Here is a 25,000-nt window from a genome sequence, read left to right as displayed (position 1 = left end):
ACTCAGTCTGGTGCAATTACATTCACAGGAAAGTAAACAAACAGCTACAGAAGAGGTGACATGACACACACTGAATCCTGGAGGGGGATAACTTTGGATACAAGACATTTTTCACCAGAAGTGTACTGTTTTTAGTCTCTCTTTCCATCCCTACAACACACTGGTCTTAAGCATTATGTGGTGGCAAATATTGGGAAGATATCAATGAAATTGGCTATAGATCACCACGGTCTGGACTTTTTTCCCTTTGCAAATATATTAAGATGACTCTTTTACTCAAGGCCTTTGCACAACAAGTAGAAAGGTTTTTGTATGGCAAGGCAAGGCAAGGCAATTTTATTTATAAAGTACTTTTCAGCACGTGGCGATTCAAAGTGATTACAGATTAAAAGCAAAAGACATTTAAGAACAAATACAGCATAAATACATTATTAAAAAGGCATTTAAAAATAGGCATAATAAGCAAAGGTAAAGAAATAAATTAAATAAATAAACACAGCAAGTACAGAATACATGACTAAAAAGGCATACTGTATGCATTACATAAATAGGTCAGACGACACAGAGACCTTGCAAAAAACATGAATGAAGGACTCCAATAACGTTTTTGAGTAGGTGTTTAAACCTGACACAGTATGTGCTTTTTATTTTTAAACGTGTAACAATTACAGATTAAAAAAAAGACAGACTTTGTGTTCACCAGTACAGTATGTTGTTCTCCTGTAAAGAGCAACTTATGTGAAGCTCTGCAAACATTCCAAGACTAAAGCTGTTCCAAGTCAACCTGATATGGGTTAACGATGAACATTGGGTCATATGTCTAGGTTCCTCATGCTCTATAAAACAACATCCACGCACACAAACACAGTACTTTGTTCCAGAGTGCCATGATTGAATATTCATGATTGTTCTCTCTCTAGCTCTTTACAACCCTCCCTCTCTTGCCCCCCCGTCATCTATTTCTTTCCTCTATTACTCCGTCTTAATTTAATTCAAAATGTTAAATCATCATGAGAGCTGTAAATAGATTGCCAAACCACCTAACCACCATAGCTGGCGTAACACCACTCTCACTTTGCCACAACTCATTTTTCCTGCCCCATTTATTTATTTCTTCTCCGCCATCCCTCATCTCACTCCACTTTCCTCTCTCCCCCTCTATCTATCCGTCTTTTGTTCTCATCATATTATCGACCGACTTCTGAGCTTTTCTCAGAACTGCATCATGAAATTATATTACCAGCAATAGTATCTCCTCTGCTGCCTGTGTCTAAATGCTCACAGAGTGCTAATTGAAATGGAGAGCTATTGATCGACATAGATCCACAGGAGTCATGGCTGTGGGGGTATTAGCTGCCAGTCTCTCCTTGTGTCTGTTGGACTTCAGCCTGTTGAGTGTAGAAACACCAACAATAGAAATACTGACGCAGCTCACATCATAACATGGCAACAAATAATTGATCAGTTTTGTCATAAATATTCATGTTGCTTAAGAATACAATACTCAAGGAGGCTGAAAGCTTATGGTCAATGCACAGTTATCAGTGTCACGGTGCCCTTGAGCAACGCACTAGACTCCCGGCTGCTGCAAAAAAGACGAATGTGTTGAAAAGTCAACCTTTTGACAGCTCAGAGGTGATTCTGTGCCGCCTTAGACCTGACAGGAAAGGTGCAGTTGTTGAACACTTCGAGAAAAAGAAAAGAAAAATGTCCCACTGAGAAGAAGAGTGTCCTCCTTGCTGGCAAAGACATAAAAGCACTTTACTACCACTATAAATACCTCAACTTCTCCTGCTTCCTCCCATCTTCTCTGCTTTATAGAAAAGGGTTGTGCTTTAGATTAAACCCCTTACAGTGTGGGTGCATCTTAAGAACTGACTTGTGTCCCCTGTGCTGACCTTCTCTTGTATGGATGCAAGTGTAAATGTGAAACAAAAATCTAAAAGCACAATACACATGTTGGTAATGTGACCTAGGTGGTTCAATTGATATTTAGAAACCAGAGACAGCCGGTTTTAATCACTTATAATATCAGGGAACAACATGTGAAGCAGCTCTCTGAATAATGAATGAACATTTAGTTTGATTTGTGGCTTTTGTTTTAACAATATAAGAAAAAGGTTTGTAAAGGTAGAAGGTATAGCAGTGGATACCCTGGGGTTCTGTGGATGAAAGAAATTCCCTCACAAGTATCCAAGATCCCTGTAAAGATATTTAAACACGCTGCACCTGTTTGGTTTTACTGGTTGTGTTTGACATCCCAGCTCTATCAGGCCCTAAAGATACATCACACAAAAACTGAGGCCATACAGTATAACATAAGTACTATCTTGTGCAGTGCAAGTGATTTCCAAACCTATATGTTTTCTTATTGAAAGCTTAGCTAGATTGTCAAAGGAAAGAAGAAAGGATTCTTGGATTGCATCCACTTCCCTTTATAGTTTAGGTATCACTCTCGTAGCGATCATGTAGCTTTTCTTTAAAGATTTTCCAACCAATCAGTTTCTAATTTCCAATCAATGCCTGTCCTGGTCAGATGACTTACCTCTTTCTCTCTCTCTCTCTCTCTTCAGGCTACGTCAGCGACTACCTTAGTCCTTCCCCATATGATGTTATGGCCGGAAGTGAGTCACCTGTCATCACTAAAGTCGCCTCCCCTGTCCGCCCATCAATCATCTATAGCCACATCGAAGACACCTATTCTGGTATCCATGGTGATGTCCACGGCGACTCGGACCAGCCGGACAGCCCGCGATCTGAAGTTTCCTCATCAGCAGGTGAATACATCAACGGGGACGCGGCGGTGAGCGATGAGTACACAGTGGATGCGTTTTTCATCATGGACGGACGGTCACGGAGGAAGTCCACAGGAAACGCCAAAGGAGCCATCCAGAGGCACTCCTGCAACGAGTGCGGAAAGTCCTACGCCACGTCCTCCAACCTGAGCCGCCACAAGCAGACGCACCGGAGCATAGACAGCAAGATGGCCAAGAAGTGCCCCACATGTGGGAAAGTGTACGTGTCCATGCCAGCCATGGCCATGCACCTGCTGACACATGACCTCAAGCACAAGTGTGACGTGTGCAGCAAAGCGTTCAGCCGGCCGTGGCTGCTGCAGGGCCACATGCGCTCGCACACGGGGGAGAAGCCCTTTGGGTGTGCACACTGTGGCAAAGCGTTCGCCGACCGGTCAAACCTGCGTGCTCACATGCAGACACACTCGGCCTTCAAGCACTACAAGTGTAAACGCTGTGACAAGACGTTTGCACTCAAGAGTTACCTGAACAAGCACTACGAGTCGGCGTGCTTCAAGGGGGCTTTCTCCCCGATGAGCTCACTGAGTGAATGATTGGTTCCAAAAGGTTGACTTTTGTTTGTTTGAATCAGATTTAGCTGGCCTCACGCCCTAATTTGTGTGCTTTCTCCAACAAGAGTCTTCTCTGCAAGGATCATGAGGCAAAAGAACAGATTGAGTCCATTTTTATCAAAACCCTCCAATCCCTCCTTTGTCTCCTTTTTTGGAAGTGAGGTGAAAAGTTTGCGATACGTGATTCAGATCGTCACCTGCTTTGACGAGATACGTCCACTTTTGAGGCTGTTTTGAGTATACGCGTGGATAAATGAAGCACAGTACATCCAGCTCATCATTTTTGAAGATACCTAGATCTATTTATGTCCATATCTATCCTCGTGCCACTTTTTTTTTTCAACCCATGACGAATCAACACTGAAGCACAATTCCTCTCCCATCTCTGTCTTGCTGTGACAGGACTATCACGTATAGCATGAATCACATCTTCTTGCAAAGAGATTCAATAAACTTTACAATGTAATGTTTTTTAGAGACAAATAAAACAAAACATTCATAATCTAAGGATAAAGGTGTTATCCTGCTTTTGAAACGGACTTTGGACGGAACTCATAAGGAGATCAAGCATCTAAAAACAATGAAAGCACACTGCGTTTTCTGCAAGTAAGCAAAAATACTTGTGAAGCTTTTAATTTACACTAGGGACATGCTTTGCCTACTGTTTACTGTGTTGGCCACTGACACATTTACACTGAACTGTGATCATTTACAAATCTTCCATACCATGGGATGGCAAGGTACACCTTTGGAGTGGGAAAACAATCTTTATGGTGATTTTCTTTAAACCAATGTCTTAAATGGACACAGATATACAACATATTTTTAAGTTATCTTTCTGGCATTTGTGCTTTACTTGACAGTAACCTGTGGAAAGTATAAGGGAATAGTTACTCAACAAACAGTGTTTTCCTACAACCTAAATATGATGTTATTTATTTTTACACGTCAATGTCAGATGAGGATCCAGACATTTAAAATGTCTTAATTTTCCCTGTAAAGGTTAAACCTTTTCTCAAGTGTTGTATAAAAGTGTTTTTGTTGCCAGAAGGCCACACAGTGCTCATCTTTAGGTCTTTTTAAGTGTCTATTTATTGCCTAATTTATTTATTTATGTTTGTGTAAAGGTATTGATTTGCACCTTACTTTGTTATATTTTGCCTTTGTTACAAATATGCCAAAGCATTTGACACTTTCTAATTACCGAATACCTTTTTACTTTTGTCCGCCACTTTAATTATAAAAACTACTGCATGCAAAAAATAACTATAGCCTAATAATGGAATCTATGCCAATTTTATGAATCTTTGGGATATTTTGCCAAACCTCTTAGATAACAGGCAAATTGAGCAAATGTCTTTCTTGGGCAATATTTCATTCATATCCGATAGAGCAATAATGCATGATATTTTTGAAGAGACGTGAGTCATAACTGCTTGTAACATCTTGATTTTTTCAAGTACCACTATTCTATGTAGTTATGAGAAAGGAAATTTCAGGGAGTTAGCAAACCAAGTTAGTGTTAAATATGGAGGGTTGGGTTAAGAGCTCTGTATGTGGAGGGAGTGTGACACTGTTGTGATTCTGAGAGGCTTCCCCCAGTGACTTCTCTAATGGTAAAGTGTTCAAACAGATCCAATTAGCAAGAGAGTAGGTTTTCCAATCTCTGCTGATTAGTATGTATTATTATCTAAAACCATAATTCTATCTTGGCATCATTAGCTTGTTGACAATTATGTCTATGTAAGCATTAGGAGCTGTTGGTGCTTCCAGGGATTCACACAGATGACACGACTCCTTCAGTTGGAGGGCTCTTGGTTGTGTCGGGACGGGTCTTTTTGTACATGGTTTATGCACTGCCTGCCTCGTATTATTATTCTAAAAATATTGTAGAAAGTAGAAGGTAATACCATAGACCTCTGGTGCTGAAACATGGATGAAAACACAAACCCAGAACCAGAACGATTGAGAGCTTTGGTACTTTCTAAGTTCTTGGTTTGAGTAGTTGAATAGGTGAAAAACAACTTTACAGCAGCTGAGGTTTTTGTGGCAATCCGCAATGAAATTAAAGTGATTGTTGAGGAAGAAAAGAAGACATTTTGTCAATATTTCAGCACCAGAGTGCATCGAAAAACACTTAGTCTACTTTGAACTACCGTAGCCTAATATAGCCACAAGCTAGTTTACCTATTCTTATATAAAAGCACTTCCTGTTACGAATTATATCTTACAACTTTTTTTTTTTTGTTCAAAGATAGTAGCACAATGAAAGAGTTTAGATTCAGGTAGACAATGCCTTGTATGTAGAAATAACAACCTCTTTCTCCTTTTTCTACACTGATGAATCAAAGGTATCAACAACAACAAAGATGCTGAAATGTCACACGCTGTGTTGTCCTTAAATGACACATGAAAATATGCTTAAAAGTGACACATGGTATAAATAAACTCCTTTTTACACATTGTGTCATTTTTTTACATATTTGTGGGAGAGCATCTTCACCACACCTTTTTTAAGAGTGAATGAAAACTTGACTGTGGCAAGAGGCCTTGTAAATAAGCACTGATGTGACTTTGGAGTCAAATAATTTCTACAGATCTGTATAGAGTGACAGTGATGCAGATGATGATGATGATGATAATGATAATGATGAGGATGATGAGGATTCTGAATTTCTCTGGAGCTTCCTTCTTTGTTTTGAGTTCTTCCTCTGAGGTTTTTTTGGACCTCCAGTGGCAGTTTTAAACAATGTAAAGCACAAAGACAACACTGGGCATTTTGTTTCACTTCCTAAATAAAAACTAGTTTAAAAAAGTTGTGTTGGGATTTTGTTCTTCTTCTTCATTGAACCTTTCACAAGTTTCACTATTTAAATGTATGCAATTATCAAAGGTAAAAGTATTCAACTTGTACAATATAGGCAAAGTCCCTCCCAAAAGCGCAATGGACGTCATCACTTCATCTCTTAGTGGTCTTACACATCTTTTCCCTTCCCTTCGAAAAAAAAAAGATTAGGAGTCACAGGATAAAACACATCAGTTAAGATAACGTTACAGTTGTGTGGAACATAGCTAAGTTATCTAGCTTTCTAGCTAGCTAGCTAATACCCCGCTAGCTAGCTAGCATTGGCGGCTTATATTGTGCAAGACCGAATATCCTGAAAATGCAACTCTCGGTCATTATTTCTTGGATTTGATAAAGCTCCTCCATGCTCGGATAAGACATCATACAGCAGTGTTCACAGGCTTATCACAGCAGTACTCTTTAGGATGAGTAAACTGACCTTTTTTGAACGGAATTTTTATTTTTTTATTTGTGTTAGTGGCTGTTATACAAAAGCCCTTCAAAATGATCTTTACTGCTTCTGGTAAGCTTACAAAAGAGCCTTTCAATGCAGCGCCTTATGAAGTATTAATGAATCATTAGCATATTGATAAATTATCACGTTAATAAATAGCATGGGCAAACTGTGAACATTTACTTTTATTCCTCACTAAACGGTAATTGATGATTTGTAAAATATTCATTAAGATAATTTGCCTTCAGCACAAAAACTGTAAATTATAGCGGCACCAGCTCACCTTCGTTTTTTTTACCCTGTGGCGATTGTGCGGAGGTCAAAATCACCAAGTGACTGTGTGTGTGTGTGTGTGTGTGTGTGTGTGTGTGTGTGTGTGTGTGTGTGTGTGTGTGTGTGTGTGTGTGTGTGTGTGTGTGTGTGTGTGTGTGTGTGTGAATGATTTTAATTGCTTGTGTAAGCTATCATACATGAACAGGGAAGCTGATCTCAAGGATTGTCTTTAACCTTGCGAGACATTGTGTTACATGTATGTACTTATGTGTGGATGTGAATATTTCTTTTTGATATAAACATCCATGTTTTCGTTTTTGGTTCAAATTAATTAAGGTTGTAAATATGTAGACAAGGACCATTTTGGATAAGAAATTTATAAAACCAAATGCGGTATGCTATTGTAATAAACGTAATGAGATGACACTCCCAGTGATGTTAGTAAATATATAATTGGCCAAACAATGATCTGTCTGAATTTACATAGTAATGCAAAACCTGTAAAACAATGTGAGTTAAAGACAACAATTCTATAAACCTTCCTCAATAAGCAATATGAGCAAAACAAGAGTGCTTTAATGTGCAGCTTGTGAACAAAAACAATGTATGAGCTACACAATGTCACAAGCTCCTGCCACCCTGTGTGCACAGATTGATTAGAGAGAACTTTCGATTTAATTAAGTGTGTGCGTGTTTTATTGAAGTGCAAGTGTGGTTTGAATCAATCATATTGTATAAAATAAAAGAAGAACAGTAGGGCCCTTTCTCATTTCTCTAATTCCCCTCCTCGACTCCTATCCTTGTGTCTTAGTCCCGCCCACAGGAGATGCGAGCGGAGGAGTCGAGGAGGGGAACCGAGGAGAGAGGAGGGGGAATTAGTGAAATGAGAAAGGGCCTAGGACACCAGAGACTGCAGGTATGTTGTGTCTTCATGTATTTGCATTTATCTTTCTGGACTTGATAGGAAAAACAGTTTACAATTATTCTCTGACAAACAACAGCATTTTAGTTCAGCTTTCCGTTTTTTTGCCCCTAATTTTTACACGTTTGTTTATTTAGGCTATAGGTACTTGTATGTGTGGATTTTCTATATGTATGTACATTTGTATGTTAATGTGGAAAGAAGCTTTTGTATACGTGTTGTTAAACGTATTGGTCTCTCAGTTCATGTTGTTTGTGGGTCTACAGCCATGCTAGCTGCTCTGTAAAGCTCTACTTATATGGTGCGGTTATTTAAGCTAATACTAACGTAAGCATGCTAACATGTTTAGCAGGTACACAGTAAAATCCGGAGTGTTAATTTAACACTCTGATATAAGGACCATATGTTCACTGGCTCTCAGTGTTAAAATGGACTCTTTAAGTGTTCATTTAACACTTAAGGGTTCATTTAACACTTAAATCCCTCCCTTTAAGTGGTCAACACTTAAAGAGTCAATTTTAACACTGCCGGTTGGCCAGTGAACATAATGGTCCTTATCTGGAGTGTTAAATTAACACTCCGGATTTACTGCGTATGTTGTTTACCATGTTTACAACATGTTAAGGGAATTTATATCAAATATTTATCTAATTAAAGACTGTCTCCACTTTCACCCATAGACCTGTGTTTGTTTTCTGTGTGAAACGAAACTTTGTATTTGTATGTATTCTTAAACTGAAATAACATTTGTGCTTATTTTATGCTAAACATAACCAAGTTGTTTTGTTGCATTATGTTAACATTTACAAGGTTAATCAAAACCTGTAACTGTATATTTTAGGATAAAATACATTAAACTCAAAACATAATTGAGAATGCAGTTTAGTTGTAAGGGAACGTTATCGGAGACAGGGTTGAATGGTGTTAGTTTAGCATGTAAGAGGAAATTAGATTTAAATAATCTTTTGGAGATATTTATTTCTAAGTCTTAAATCCATAAAACAGGTTACTAACTTTGGTGCAAGTAGCTGCTAAATGTATCATGACTAACCATCACATGCTCTCACCAATGATTAGCATTTAAGAGGGTCTCCATAACAAAGTAACTTAGAGCACCATTGGCCAGATTTATAGGAACCCATTGACTAGGATTGGCTACCATCTGCCAGGACTTCACCTCTAAAGACAAATGACCTTCTATTAAAAGGTGATTGATTTTCTCCTCGTACTAAAGATATAGATTTTCTTATATTGCCTCTGGTCCACTAATGATACTAATTCTAATATTCACTGGACCTGAAAAAAGGCTTCCGAGCTATAATAGCTACTGTCAGAGAAAGTGTGTGTGTGGCTATGTGTGTGTATGTGTGTGTGTGTGTGTGTGTGTGTGTGTGTGTGTGTGTGTGTGTGTGTGTGTGTGTGTGTGTGTTTGTGTGTGTGTACATACGTGTGTGTAATGTATGTGTGTGTACATACGTGTGTGTCGCTGTGTGTGTGTTTTATACAAACGTCTATAAAATCCATACTTGCATTATTTCACTTGGTTCTAATGCTCTTCATTGCATTACAGCAGCATGTATAGATCACCTGCAATATAAGGAGTTTTAACCAAAGGGGAAATAAAATACAGAAATGTTGTGAAAACAGAGGTGTACATCCTCTACCCGTACTTTTAAAAATCTACAGCGGACAAGTTCACTACATCTTTGTATTGTAACATTATGAATAAATTGCAACGACGAAGCTTTGAATTTGTCTGAAACAATAATCACTAGCTGGGGCTGTAGCTCAAATAAAAACAATGTCTGTCTAAATATTTCCACAACCATATGATGGATTTCCTTGACATTTTGTACGGACATACACTACGTGTTCCCCAGAGGATGTTCCATATTGACTTTGGTGACACTTTTACTTTTCCTTCAGTCTACACACGATCAGTGGATTGACATTTGTGATTTTGATTGAAATCTTAGAATGTAAAATGTGGCAAAGATAAATGTGTCTTTATCAAAATAAATCTTTGGTAATGGTCTAGCTTGTCTCTAGTGCGTGATAACATGATTCACTTTGTTGCTGAAGACAGTAGGCAGTTTATACCCTCTTGCCAAACACAAACAAACAGAATGATTGATAAATAAAATAACAGTCCACCCTAACCTTTACCAGATAAAGAAAATGAGAGATAAGGAGAAGAAAAGCCATATAGAGAATATTTTATGTATTTTATGTTCAAAGCATTTTAATATGCTAATTCCTGTTTCCCATGATGTCTGACCTTCTAGCCTTCAGCAGATGACGAGAATAAATAGTTCATACATTGTCCCCTATGTAGTTTTCACCTTAAATAATGTATAAAGTAGAATGGCTGAGAAACTCCAACCTACAGAGTGAGCACCATTACTTAAAGACCTCCGACTATGTCGGACCTTTTTTAAATAGGATGACTCAAACTGAACGAGCATGTTCAAGATAAATCTTTGCTTCATTTTGTGTTTGGAAAATATTCTCCCCTTCACTTTTACAAGTAAGTATCTCATCCCAGAGTAATCTTTGAATTTACTGTACTGTCGTTGACTAGATGTGCCTTCACACCAGTTAGATCCCCTGTGGTTTAAAACTGAAAGCTCATCCCATAGTGAAATGAGTTTTAGGTGCGCTCAGGTGATTTTTCTCATTTGTATTCATATCTGATATCACAGGCTGATGTGTAAAGGAGTGAGAAAAGGGCTTGTCCTGCGTGATTTGTCCAGTCTGAGTGGGAAGTATTGAGTAAGGAGTCCTAAAACTTGTTTTAAAAAAAATGTGTATCTTATAACTACAAATGAGGATTTCCTAGTGGATTCTTAAACTCTTTCCCATTCTCAAATTTGTTTGTAGATCATGTTTTCAAAAAACAAAATATTATGTTTCACAAAAACTCAAACAATCACCGAACATAAACATATTCGTACATTTGTGTTATGCATACATATGCAAAGCAAGAGGTTGGGTGACTTTATTACAAAGCTACAATGTCCATAGGTGGAAAAGATAAGGGTGGATGAAGGGATCAGAAAAACAGGAACACATATTGAACCCTTTGTTTCCTACTGACAATCAATTGGTTTCTTTTGTGCCTAAGCCTATAAAAACCTTAAAGGAATCATAGGTATCATAATTAAAATTGGATTCAGCGGAGTTGCTGGAAATGTCACCTTGTGTCATTTTTAGTTTGACTTTTAGACCATATAAATATACATATATATGTGTGTTATGTTGACAGTATTAGAATGACTGTGCAGGCCACAAAGTATTTTTTGCAATGAAATTACTACAGATATAAATTTGCTAAATATAAGATCTCCTGAGAACACCTTTGATGATTATTATTGTCTGTTATTATATAAACTAAGAATCAAAACACCCTTCTTGTTGTTTTGCAGGCACAACTGCTATGACACCTTCTAGCCTTTGGGCCTGTTTACCTCTGAAAAACAATCTTTATGTATACGTTTTAAAATTATGGATATTTATGCCTGATACTATCACAGCGTCGTTTTAATAGGACCATAGAGGGCAAGTGACTTTCAGTGTCTGAAAAAAATGAATGAATATGTATATAAGCTTCGAGTGTAATATCACGGTTCACTAATCTGATAGGGAACATATAGATGGCTTCTTACACACACACACACACACACGCACGCACACACACACACACACACACACACACACACACACACACACACACACACACACACACACACACAGCTTGACAGTCTGTCCGTTGGGTGAAGAAGATTCATTTGGATTCTCATCTCTTCCCCTACCACTTCCCTTTCTGCGTCTGCCCTTTCTTTCGGCTCTCCCTCTTTCTCTACTTATCTCCCCTCTGTATATTCACTTTACTCTCTCTCTCGCTCCTTCCCCCTCTTTCTCTTTCTCTCCATCTTTCCCTCCACATCACTGTGAGTGACAGTGGTTTGACCTCCGGGGTTGTCAGGGGAGGCTGTTGCACAGACGGCCTGAATAGAGGAGCTTTTCCCTGGGTGCAAGTCAGCTGAGAGTTGGAGGATGAGGAAATCCTGCAGCCACCTTTCCTACCTGACACACAATCTACCTATTATACACATTCAGTTCAGCTGTGCAAGATCATTTTCTAAAGTTGCATATTAACTGATTATGAAAGGATATTTGGTTATTTTCAATTTCTTCTCTTTTTTCGTTTATGTCGACTATGAGATTTGCACCTGCTGACATTGCTGCGACAAAGTCCAATGGAGCAAAAATAAGTTGACTGACCTCAAGTCGGTTTTATTTAGACAGGCCAAAATCACAGTCTCAGGGGGCTTTAGAGTTCACTCCACTTCACTTCAATGGCCACATGACGAAGAGTCGGTAACATTTGTGCAGAATTCATTAACACATAGGCAGACATATCAGATAATAGACGTTGTACATCATGACAACCTCTGCTAATCAATTTGAATAAAGAAACATTTGTGAAAAGCGAGAAAAGGTATGAGCAGTCAGAGAACCAGGTTTTAAACAAGCCAAATTGTCCATATGTTGATGTTAAACCGAAACCAAAATCTAAAAAGAAGTCAACAATTTCTCATTCCTCAGAAAAAACACAAAGTAAAATGAACCATTTGATGTGTGGTTCTTCATCTCAATAGTGTAGTGGTTGGACGCAAGAGAAACTAATGCACATGGGAAGCAAGTATCTACTGTAGTTTGAGCTATAGAAGGGAACTAATCGATAAATACGTTTCAGTTTTAAATTTGAACCATTTTCTTTTTTTCAATTGATCTAAACTGTGGGCTTATTTAAACTCTGTGTGATCACCTGCCTGCTCAAGTTTCTTGCCCTATATGACTTCTTAAAAATGATGTATAGTGAGCTTGCCCTAAGAAATGATGGAAATAATCAACAACAACCAGAATCCTTTTTCTCTGTTTTCTGCCTGTGATGTTCATCCTCAGTCTGACTTTATTGGGAAACTCCTCTGTAAATCACCTCAGCTCGGAGTGTAATATTTCACGATGCGCTTGGGAGTCCCAGTGTGACTACAGGATAGTGAACAAGGCGGTTACTGTGGGCCAAAGCAGAGCAGTGTGATGTTGTATGACTGACACGCAGGTACGAGGAAACAGACAGAGGTCATATAGAGGTCAAAAGGGAGCGTAGAGCTGTCTTACAGTGTGTGTGTGTGTGTGTGTGTGTGTGTGTGTGTGTGTGTGTGTGTGTGTGTGTGTGTGTGTGTGTGTGTGTGTGTGTGTGTGTAGAGGATAGATTAGGTATAAATTGAATCCTTTCCAATTGAGAAACTATTCTCTGTTCATCCCTTCTCAAACACACACACACACACCTGCCTCCCTCACACACACAATGTGAGGGTGAGACAGGTGTTAAGCATGAAATTCATTCCACCCTCTATTCAATACACACACCACAAACCCTCTCTTTCTATCTTCCTCTATTTCCTCCCTCCCTTATCTCTAAGCCACCATCCTCCTCTCCTTCCCTCTTTCTTCATCCTCCAGATCCTTCTTTACACACTTTCTTCAGATATTTTTGCTCCTGTCTGATGCGACCGACAGTGTGTCACAGCTCTTGCAGGACAGTGAGCAGTACATTTGAGGTTGTTAAAAAATGTTTTGCCCCAGTACGTTACAAGCTGCTGTCAAATTCCTTAAAAAATGTATGTTGCTGTACAGTACATTGTTGTATTTCCAGGCAGATGCCTCATGTGAAACTCTGCTCTGTTGCTTCTCACACCCACACAGATTTATTGTTTTTTTTAGTGAGAGAAAAAAACACCATTTATGTGTGATAATGTTTTTTTTTCTTTCTGTAATCTCTCTTTCTCTAACGTGTCTTTTATTGCACCAGTACAGAACAAAGCCCTCAGGCGGCGCACGCACACGCACACACACACACACACACACACACACACACACACACACACACACACACACACACACACACACACACACACACACACACACACACACACACACGGTCTTCCTACCACAGACACATTCACAAACGAATCATAGCATGTTACAGTATGTTTGGATTAATAAAAAATGATTGCACAATGTGAAGAACTCACACTCAAATATACATCTACTCATGTGAGCAAGCATACAATACACACTGTCGCTGTCCTGATCTCAGTGTTCCAGTGCAGCACTAATTCTGTGTCGTTTGTCAGTTTGTTGACAGTTGCTCACACAAAACAATAACTGGTTGTGTGTTTTTCACTCGTTTTATGAGCAAAAAACTGTATTTAACTTTTAGCCCTTGGCTACAGATCAGGCAGACAGAGGAAGGAGAAACAGAGACAGAAAGTGGAGGAGACAGAGGAACCAGACATTGCAAAAAAGGGAGGAGAAATGGCTGTGTGTGTGTGTGTGTGTGTGTGTGTGTGTGTGTGTGTGTGTGTGTGTGTGTGTGTGTGTGTGTGTGTGTGTGTGTGTGTGTGTGTGTGTGTGTGTGTGTGTGTGTGTGTGTGTGTGTGTACACCCTGTTGCCAATGCTATTAAAGTTGTATTGCACAGGGCTTTTAGAACATCGACCATCAGCCAAGCAACTAATAATTTTTTTAAAACCCAAGTGCTTTGTGCATGTCAGGGCTCCTCCCCGAAGTGTGTGTGTGGGCGGTGCAAGAGTTGGGATTGTCGGCCTGTATTTGTATAAGACTTTTGCATCATATTCTCAGGACACACAAACACACACATGACCCTTCTTATAAAAGCAATGTAGCATGAAAATGGTTCATAAGAATTTGATGTTTGCCTGTCTTCTACATGCCTCGACACAAGTGTCTTTACAAATGTTATGCCAAAACCTTTCCACAAGTAAACACAGGTGAAAAGAGTTAAGGCCAATAGGAAGAGAGACCGAGAAGCATTATCTTTCTTATTTCTGAAATTGCAGAAGGTAGGCCCACTACCACCACAAGGAGAAGAGGATAGGACCAAAAAGAGATCTTATAGATTTGTCTAGACATTAGAAAGTTGTATTTAATAAACATGTTGTGTGTCGTGTCCCTTTACTTTGTGCAACAGGGTTGATATTGTTGAGTCATGATGACACTATGAAGATTACACCTCCCCTCTTGATTTGCCTTCATGTGTTAAGATTGTTTTAGTGAGAAATCAAATGCTAATAACAAACGCAAAGACCGTTTTATAATACAAAATATATATTAATGTTCTTTTCTCAGATAAGCCAGAAATGTGTGACTACGTTGTTTCACTTTGTCTTTTAAAAAATATTTGTAAAGGCCGGAAATCTGCCACGTAGTCTAGTCCAGTCATTCTTTTAGTCAATGAAGAGGAAACAAATGTCTTCCCCTCCTATTACAGAGAACACATACAGTACGAAGACCTATTTTCCTATACGAATGTCCTAAGACAACACACTCAAGGTGACTCTGTCCAAAAACTGGCAAGCAATGCTTCGTCTGTGAGATAAAGAGAAAGACAAAAAAGAGAGAATAGAGAGGGGAGGAAGAGAGAGATTAGGGGAGGGAGAGAGAGGGCAGGGGGGTGTATGCGGCAAAACAGAGAAGGACAGACTGAAGTCATTCAAGCTTTTCTTCCCCCTGAATAATCCCAGTTTTGTCCAAATCTAGTTGGAGGAGATTGTGGAACATCCAGTCCTTGACATCTGCCAGAAAGTCATGTAACAGCACCAACTTATATTCTTCTGACTGAATCGCTCGTGTTTTTATTTCTCTGTCCACCTAAACTCTTTTTCCTTACCCATTTCCATTTAAGTCCACTTATATATTTCTCTCTCGGTCAGTCAGTAATGCAATATTATGTATTTGTCCTAGTGTTTGAGGAGCTGTATTAAAGAAGGCCAAAATGACCCATTAGTGCTCCCTTTAATGGGGACAATTACTCTGAAAGCTGTACAAAATACATTCATCATGTTGTTGTCCTTGAAAAACAAATACCTGATATAATATAATAATTGTATTATTGCACATATATGTACTATATCGCAATATAAAAACCTCTTTGGTGGGGGAAGTAGATACAAAATCCTTTATACACATTTTCCATATAACAGTCAACTGTTTAATATTTAAGTTTTGGTTACCTCAGAAAATGAATACTAGTACACATTAAACAATTAGCCTCCTGAATGGTCCTTGATGCTATGGGGGACAGAACAGTCAATCAATCAAATGTAGGGATTATTAATGCATGGTTTACTCAAACCATGTCTCTGCAGGTTAGACACAGCACCCTCTTCACTAGCACAACATGTACAAGTTCCCACAAACTAAGAACTTCAGGAAGTACAGTAAATGGAGTAGCAACAGTATAAAGCTCAAGGACATTTATTTCATGGTGAAGCAAGGCACTTTTAGACAGACTCATCCGACTCTGAAACCTCCACAGACTCGCCGTCCACATGTAAAAGCGGCAGTGCGTCACGAGGCAAAGCGTACTCAGCCATGTTGGGGAGTCCGGACACCACACAGCAGCTCAGGGCGCTGCGGAATATCTCCATGTCACAGGCTTTGCACCACTCATCCGTTATTGAGTTGTAGTATTCAACGTCATAGGAGGTGTTGAAGCCGTTGAAGCCACCAACAACAAAGATACGACCTTCGAGCACTTCGATGCCAAAGTTGCTTCGGGGAGACAACATGGAGGACAGTTCGTGCCAGGTGTTTCTCCGGGGGTCGTAAGCCTCAGCACTGCGCAGACGGGTGGTGCCGTCAAAGCCACCAACCTTTGGGGGGAAAAGCAGAGAAATCATGGTTAGATTTTTTTAAATGGAGATCGGAGCCAGCCTCTCAACACACTTGAGAAAATAAAAAACACCGGCCCTCAAAGGTTTTTCTGAGTCTAAAAAAAAAATGCTGACCAAAACTTATATTATTATTTGAGCATCGTCAGTGTTCAATGTACTTACTGCAAAGATATGGTCTGCATGTGCAATGATCCCAACGCCACTGCGGCGGCAGTTCATGAGTGCGATCGCTGTCCACTGGTTGGTCTCTGGGCAGTAAGATTCAGCTGTTTGCAGGCACTCGTTTCCATTGAAACCTCCACAAATGTAAACCTGGTGAGAACAGGAGATGTCTCAGTAAAATGTGGACTTTTCTTGGCTGAAACTGTTATTCATTTGTTTGTGTGTATGTTGTATAAAACGCTTTTTTTGGGCAAAGACAAAAAAGATTTTGTAAATGAATTGGGACCTTGTTAAAATGTTTAGCAACAATATTGTAGGTGTTCGCTCAAAAAAATCTAATTTCATTCAGCGTTTAACAGTTAATATAAGCATGCCAATATGTATTTAAGTTGTTATTTTAGAGCGATGGACAAGCTTTACGCAGTATGCTTTCAAACTTTAAATAAATCCATCAATGTGAGAAATGACAACTAGGTCCATAAACATAATAACTTGTTTATGCATAAATGTTCGACCTGTTAATCTTCCTGCTTACAACAACCTCACACAGTATTTAATACTGCCATGCACATCTCTAATCACTTCCAAGCACATACAATCATATATTCTTCCAGTTGCTTAAGACCTCTACTCTGCCACCATCCTCTAGCCAATTATTTCGCTTACCTCAATATAACTGCAAAAGGTCAAGCAGTAGGCTACTTGTGGACCTTTTCTAATATCTTAGAGTTTGGTTTTCTTTACAATAATCATTACACTCTTGTTTCAAACAGGCAATATGACTTTCTGTTTCTCTGTTAAGGTAATCCCAGCTGCTCTTTGACTTCACCAACCTTGTCATGGAGTGTTGTGCAGCTCGCGTCGCTCCTTTGCTCACTCATGGGTGCAATCAGACTCCACTGGTTGGTCTCGGGCATGTAACGCTCTGCTGTGCTGAGTCGTGTGTGTCCGTCATAACCTCCCATGGCATAGATGCATCCGTTCAGCACGGTGACGCTCACATAGCAGCGGCGGTAGTACATCGATGCCACCTCATGCCAGGTGTGTGTGTTCGGGTCATACCTGCGAACACTGTTGAAATGCTCCACCCTGTCAAAGCCACCAACACAGTAGATATCCCCATTGAGGAAGGCAGTGCCGTGATAGGCTCGGGGACGCTCGTGACCGTTTGACACGTTCACCCAGCTGTCTGTGCGGATGTCGTACGCCTCGATGCCGTTAGTTGGATCCCCACCACTCCAGCCTCCGATGGCCAGCAGGACGGCGTTAGGCAGGCGAGGACGGGCGAGATGGTTGCAGAGGACAGAACTATAGTTTGGTCTGATGCAAGTGATGATATCAAGGGCTTTTCTAACCATGAGCTTGCACTCAATGTTGTTTTTCACCAGCTCATTAGACCTCACATTGCTCTTTAAATAGCCCTCACTCATCAAGGCCAGCCGGACCTGCTCATGGAAAACAGGACAGAATCTTTTATCTGAACTTAATAGACCTGGCCTTTGTTTCCCTGTTGCTGAATTTAAACAACATGTAGTGAAAGAAATGTATCATACCTTGGAAAGGAGTGTAGCGAAGTGCCCTTTACGCTCTTCCGGTGAATAGGCAATCCAGAGAATGATGGCCTCAAACACAGTGCTCTCTTCTTTCACGTTGAGTTCGTCTCTACCAATGATGTCAATGATATTTTCCACAGAAAGCTGCTGGAACTCTTGGGAGAAAACAACCTCCTCAAAGTGACCAAGGACATAGCTGAAGGCCTTGTGTTGCAGTCGGGAGCAGTTGATGGTTTTGGTAAACCGATGGATGCCAATGCAGTTCTTTACGGAGAGCTGCTCCTCCATGAAGTCGCAACAATTTTGCACGATGCCTGGGACATCGAGCTGATCCGCTGCAAGCAGGAGCTCTTCCACATTGTCCCCAGTCACATGAACACTGCCAGTGTATGCAAACTCAATGATAAGCGCCATCATGTCCGCAGACAGGCCACCTATATTGAAGACCTGCTGACCTGGAGATGACCAGCGTCTGAAGAAAGCTCTGAAGGATGGAGGGGGGGATTCAAAATAGGATTCAAAATAAACAGTTTTTGTTAATATAAATCGTTAAAACTTATTTTTTGGATTGATTACTCAGAATCGGTATTGGTCAATTAGATATCTCTCCTATGTCGAATTAGTTTAATCAGAAATGCTCCATGAATCCATGAGTCACTAATTACATCTGATGACTGTGCCACTTACACATGGATCATAAACTGTTGTGAATTTGCCTTCATTTTTTTACTTACAGGAAGTACTTGCTGCATTTACACAGGATGACTTTGTGAATTTGAAATTCGACATCCTTGACTCTGATGACTGCATCGCAAAAGTCTCCCTCTTGGCGGAGATCATTAAACACTGAGCTTGACATAGCCCCGCTTCTGTCAGTCACTTTGAATTTGTTATTTAAAAGAGGTTCTTCTCAGTCTGTTGGTTGTTGACTTGTTTGGCTCTTGAGATTGAATGAGTGAGTTCAGTCAGGAATGGGAATGAGAACACTTCCTCTGTGTTGGGGTTCTAGATCTCTAGAACTAGGATTCCATTCCAGAACTCAATACTTCCATTCCATCATTTGAACTCATGAAAAGCAATGAACTTACGCAGTTGACCATTAGATGTACATAAAAGCATGAACATAAGCATTATTTGTTGTTATAAGCTTGTTTTTGTGTGTTTTACAGTGCTAAATAAAATGGTGTGGATACGTGTCACATTCATCCTAAACAATACTGATTTTGCAAGAGAAATATACATGAACAAAACAATAATCACCATATTTCTTTTGAATTAACCAAATAACCATGGCAATGCTCATTCTGTACAGATTATAGAGGTCAAAATGTGTGAAATGGCCTTTTATAATGGGTGGTGTAAATCACCACCTAGTTTGTCTTTCAGAGGTCCACCAGTTAAATAAGCAACTCAGCGATTTTACTACTTACTACAACAGATCTGACTCATACTCTACATTGAAATCCATGATAATGTTTTGCTAAAACTTTCAGAGAAGTGTTAATATGTTTATATCGAGATTTTAGCTTGCAGTGGTATCATTCAGGAAGGAAGGCTTTATGCACAGATTGACAAACGCACATGGATCCAACCTAAAATCTGCTCTCATTCCCTGGTACTAAAGCGCTGCTTCCTCAAGGGCAAACACAGCAGGTAGCCTGAGATTTAATTAGCTAGTTAGCCTCTGGTTGAGTGAGTAAAGACCCCATCCAAGAGAAATCTGAGCTCAGTTCGCGACTTTCTACTGAGATAAATAAGAAATGTGTGCAGCAGTGAACAGTAGGAGAGAGCATTGAAGTGATAAATGGCTGCGAAATAGAGCAGCTTCTGATTAAACAGTATCAGAGGAGGTGATCATAAAGACATAGAGGCAATGGATACGAATGACTGTAATCAAACACATCTTAGCAAACTACTTCTTTATGCTTGTTTTCAAATCAGTGGCCGGCTAATCTGTCTTGAAGGCAAAACAACTCAGGAGTGAGATGTCAAAACAGCGTGAGCTGAATATTTAGAGGGAAATACATTTCAAAGCCCCAAAAGCAACAAACTAGAACTATAAATCACAAAATGGGACAGATTTGTGTTCTTCATCAATAACAATTACCCTGAAAACTGATTTTCAAATTAAGGAATTAAAAACTGTACTGAAGCCTGTTTATGATTTGAATGGCTGAAAAATCAATGACACAGAGACGTGTGTGTGACAGGCACATTATGAGATTTATTTATATGGATCTGTTTGAACACAGCTTCATGGCTCCTAGATGAAAATCCTTCTTACTTTGGATGTCCCCTGACTTATTTTTTAGTGCTCGAATAGGTTGACATTTGTGGTTTTACTGTAAGTGAAATATCAAATATTTGATGAATTTGGACTAGTTATTTCACTTAACAGAGATGTGATATGAAGCTATGTGGGCACTGACTATTGTTTGTGTTTTAATGTGTGTTTGCAGTGTTTGCACTTGATTATTGGATACTCTATGAAAATGTTCATTCACACAAAGGGAGGCGTGTGGTGCAGTGGGTTGTGTGTTGGTGTTCAGATCAGGGGGTCACAGGTTCAAACCCCACTGCAGTCCGCATGTTGTTGTGTCCCTGAGACACTTCACCTCAAATTGCTCCTGTGGGGATTGCCCACAGTATTGAGTATGTAAGTCGCTTTGGATAAAAGCGTCTAACAAGTGATATGTAATGTAATGTTCATTAGGCTAAGAAAATTGCCCAAAATATAAAAAACAGGGATTGGCAGTAGACAATGGCAATTAAAATGAAATGTTTTTTTTACTTTAACATTGTATTAACAAAAATGTTTACATATGAAAAGGTTTTTTTGTTTGTTTTTCAGTTCTTTGGAAGGTAATATTTACATAGATCATCTTCCGTTTAGTGCCTGAGCGATGTGCCTTCAAACTCAGCATCAGTCGGGAAAAACTGTTGCCATCAATTTCACTTATTGCAATAAAATGGAAATTGAGTCTTATTTGTCAATCGGGGCTCTCCATTTCTCTCTTCTCGGAAAATGTTTCCCGTGTGAGGTTAAGCAAGCATAACCATGATTAACTGGAAATATAATTAAACAATCCTCTGAGCATCTATCAGTCATTATGCCAGAATATGACAGTGTTAATACTCAGAGATTTTAACATGCATAAGGGAGAAACAAAGCAACTGGAGTCCCAACGTGTGATAAGAACAGAGATATGACTGGACACTAATGAAGATGTATGTAGCCAATAGATATCACTGTGTGTGTGAGTGTGTGTGTCTTCTTTGAAAGAATATGGACTTCATCGGGATCTAAATTACCTCTACAATAGCTTAATAGATGCATGTAGAAGAAAATAAATTACGCTTGTCAGTTACAATTTATTCAAATAGTAAAAAGTCTATTGCTTTATCATCCATGTCATGTCTGTGAATCTAACTGCCGTTACTACATCCCACTGATTCATAAATTATCCCCCGCTGACTTTTTTTATTATCACCTTCTGCACTGCTGAAGTATAAATGTGTGTTTAAATGAAATGAATAAAATGTTACAGACTCCTTGTTTGTACGTGGTGTGATGCAAACTCTCTGCCAATATTTCCACCTCGGTACGACCTCTTCTGCCTGTCACAAACACTTGGACACAGAATAACAAGAAAGCTCTTGTGACCTCTGACCTTTGTTCAAGAAACAGCCTGCAGTAGGATTTGATTCTTAGTCCATCTGCAACAAAGTCAGACTGAAATAGAAACAAGCATTTTGCCACATATTTGTATGATTGTTTCAAGTGTTTTATTAGTAACTGTTAACCAGCTAAATTAGGGGCCATGAAAGGAGCGTCCACGTCGCGGCCCTGGGAGTATTGACGAGATCGACAAGATCGAAAAGATCAACTAGATCGACTAGATACTGCTAATCCTATCACCACTACAAGCAACAGTTACAAGCTACAAAACAGCCACAAGCTACGCTACAAGCCACAAGCTACGCTAGCCGCAAGCTAGTCTGCACAAGCTACGCTACAAGCTACGCTGAAAGCAAGCCACAGAACACCAAGGGAAAACATCATGCCTGGAGATAGACACAAAGGTCGATGTCGTAAACGAGGGACCCCCTCAAGACCGGCATTGACAGTCATATCTGTGAACATTGAAACAAACCATCTTAGCCGACCTATGCAGCAAGCAACACTGTGACGTCCTCTGCTTGCAAGAGACGCACAGAGGGAGTGAAAACAATCGCCCCACCATACCAGGAATGGTCCTGGCCATTGAGCGACCTCACCGGCAGTACGGCAGTGCTATATTTGTAAAAACAGGCTCAGCTATAGAAGATACAGATATGTCAGATGGCCATAATATTGAAGTCCTATCTGTAGAGCTAAGCAGTGTTGTAGTAACATCTGTCTACAAACCACCACCTGTACACTTTGTATTTTCCCAGCCAATCCCCAAAATACACGGCAAACCACAGATCGTTATTGGTGACTTCAACAGCCACAGTATCCAGTGGGGCTACCCTGAAATGAACAAGGATGGAGAACCAGTAGAGGACTGGATGGATACTAACCAACTAAGTCTGATCCATGACCCCAAGCTACCACACTCGTTTTTCAGTGCTCGCTGGAAACGTGGCTACAACCCAGATCTCACCATGGTCACAAGTAACATCGCTGGACTGTGTAAAAAGACGGTGCTGGACCCTATTCCATCAAGCCAACACCGTCCCATTGGGATCCTAATCAATGCGGCTGTAGTCCCAACAATCGTGCCCTTTAAAAGGCGCTTCAACTACAAGAAAGCAGACTGGAAAGGTTTCACCAACGAGCTGGAAGAAAAGATCACAAACATAATACCAGTTAGCAAGAACTACGACCAATTTGCTAACCTGGTGCTGAAAACTGCTCGGAAACATATCCCACGAGGATGTAGAGTTGAATATATACCGGGACTTTCAAAGGACTGTGCAGGACTCTATAACAACTACGTCAGCATGTTTGAAGCAGATCCCTTCTCAGATGAAACAACTACCCAAGGCGAGAAGGTGATGGAAAGCATTGCACAAGAGCGAAGCAAGACCTGGAATGCTCTTATAGAGTCCACAGACATGTCAAAAAACAGCAAGAAAGCATGGGCACTTATTCACAAGCTACGAGGTGACCCTAAAGCAGCTCCTCAGCACCCAAAAGTCACGGCCAACCAAGTTGCCAACCAATTGCTCGAAATTGGAAAGAGTAGAAAGAGAGGGAAAAAGACCAAGCTGAACCGCAAGAAATACATCGAGGACCCTGCTTTTACCCCCTTCGGTATACGGACGGTCCTTTGTCATAGTCATGCCTGACATTACCACAACTAAAAGTCCGGTCGAGACACTTATTACGCCGTACGATCGTACTTCCCGCCTAGGTCGACAGAACCGTACGCCGCGAGCAAGGGTATGCACCCCGGTACGTATGAGCCGTCCAAAGACTCATCGTCTCCCGATCACGGCCAACTGTAAGTCTCTAGACACCCAACGGTGCGGGTCCGCAGCACCCCGGCCACTCGAGAACGGCCTTACTACAATTATAAAGGAGAACGTGGAGTGAAACCGTGAACCAGAAAAGTCACGGTACAACCAGATTTTTCTCCCGTAGACAGGTCCTAATGGGGAAATCCATCTGCCCACGAGTGTCACTAAGTTCCCATACCAAGTAGACTGGTTTGACTGGATAGTACAAACCGCGAACCGAAGTGACCAAAAGAGTACGCACCTTCCGTGGTGTGGACGACAGAATCTACTCAAAACGTGCGATCACCAAGAGAAGCTATTATTCCACAATCGAGAACAGTCAATCGCAATCTCTCAGACAGAAGGTGTCAAAACTTTAGTCACCGAACGACGTGGATTACGGTTCTAGTAGGACGTAATCTACTTCGCCGCCTCACAGATGTGAAAAACGCAATAAGCCGCACATCACATTACGAATTTCTCTTCGCACGTTCGGTGTCGAAGGGACACTCTCGGTAGGACTCAGAAGCCCCGGGTGGACGGAAAAAGAAAGTAGGATCGAGTTGCTTTCTTCACGGATAAAAGAATCGGTACGGAAAGTTAGTCGAGACGAGTCCGCCCACAGAGAACGACACAGAGGTCCGTAGAATGACTCCTCTGCGAGACGACCAACTGACGACGAGTATCCGTCGACTCTCCAGCTGATGTTGGCGGGTGGGTAAATGTGTAGGGAAGAGAGTATAGGCAGAGCTACATGACCCGACCTCGCAAACCTCCAATGACCGGATCAACCCAGCTGAACGGTCCCCGCGCTTTGGACGAACGAAGTCCCTACTTCCACAAAACTACTCCACAAACAGTTGTTTCCGGTGGTTAAGACAACTCCTAGTCTGCAAGTTTCTCCAAACATCCACACCGAGTTTCCACTCTAACGACAGACTTCAAGACCCTCGCCTACCTAGAAAGGGTCCAAAAGTCGTCACGACATATCACACCGAAAGAAGGTCTACGAATCTCGAACACACACAACAATTCGTGAGTAACATCTCCGCACATCCTCGGTGCAGAAACGGAACACTGGCTTAACCGAACTAGACCAAGGCAACGCTATAATAGGTCAGGTTAACGGAAAGGACCAAACTCCCTATCTCTAAGGGGAAGGTCGAGAAGGTATCA

The 25,000-nt window shown here is 40.5% G+C and overlaps 2 protein-coding genes across 2 annotated transcripts in view; one reads left to right on the top strand and one right to left on the bottom strand.

Moving 5' to 3' along the window:
• The window catches only part of LOC104959282 (transcriptional repressor scratch 1-like), a 9,445-nt gene extending 3,292 nt beyond the window's left edge, over positions 1 to 6,153 (top strand). Inside the window, exon 2 of the mRNA XM_010787147.1 lies at positions 2,574 to 6,153. Within this exon, the coding sequence (XP_010785449.1) occupies positions 2,574 to 3,349 (776 nt within the window). The 3' untranslated portion in view covers positions 3,350 to 6,153. The remainder of the gene's footprint in view (positions 1 to 2,573) is intronic.
• A 10,079-nt stretch (positions 6,154 to 16,232) lies between these two features.
• Positions 16,233 to 19,199, bottom strand: klhl10a (kelch-like family member 10a). The gene is made up of 5 exons (XM_010787150.1): positions 19,075 to 19,199; positions 18,341 to 18,824; positions 17,621 to 18,232; positions 16,788 to 16,937; positions 16,233 to 16,604 (listed from the first exon to the last, which is right to left on the bottom strand). Exons 1-5 carry the CDS (start codon positions 19,197 to 19,199, stop codon positions 16,233 to 16,235), a joined length of 1,743 nt encoding a protein of 580 aa, XP_010785452.1.
• Between the last annotated feature and the right edge of the window lie 5,801 nt (positions 19,200 to 25,000).

Source organism: Notothenia coriiceps, unplaced genomic scaffold (assembly GCF_000735185.1).
Source record: "Notothenia coriiceps isolate Sejong01 unplaced genomic scaffold, NC01 NC01_scaffold00030209, whole genome shotgun sequence".
Lineage (NCBI taxonomy): Eukaryota > Metazoa > Chordata > Actinopteri > Perciformes > Nototheniidae > Notothenia > Notothenia coriiceps.
The sequence above is the reverse complement of the archived record's forward strand: the minus strand, read 5'-3'. Positions and strand labels throughout refer to the sequence as shown.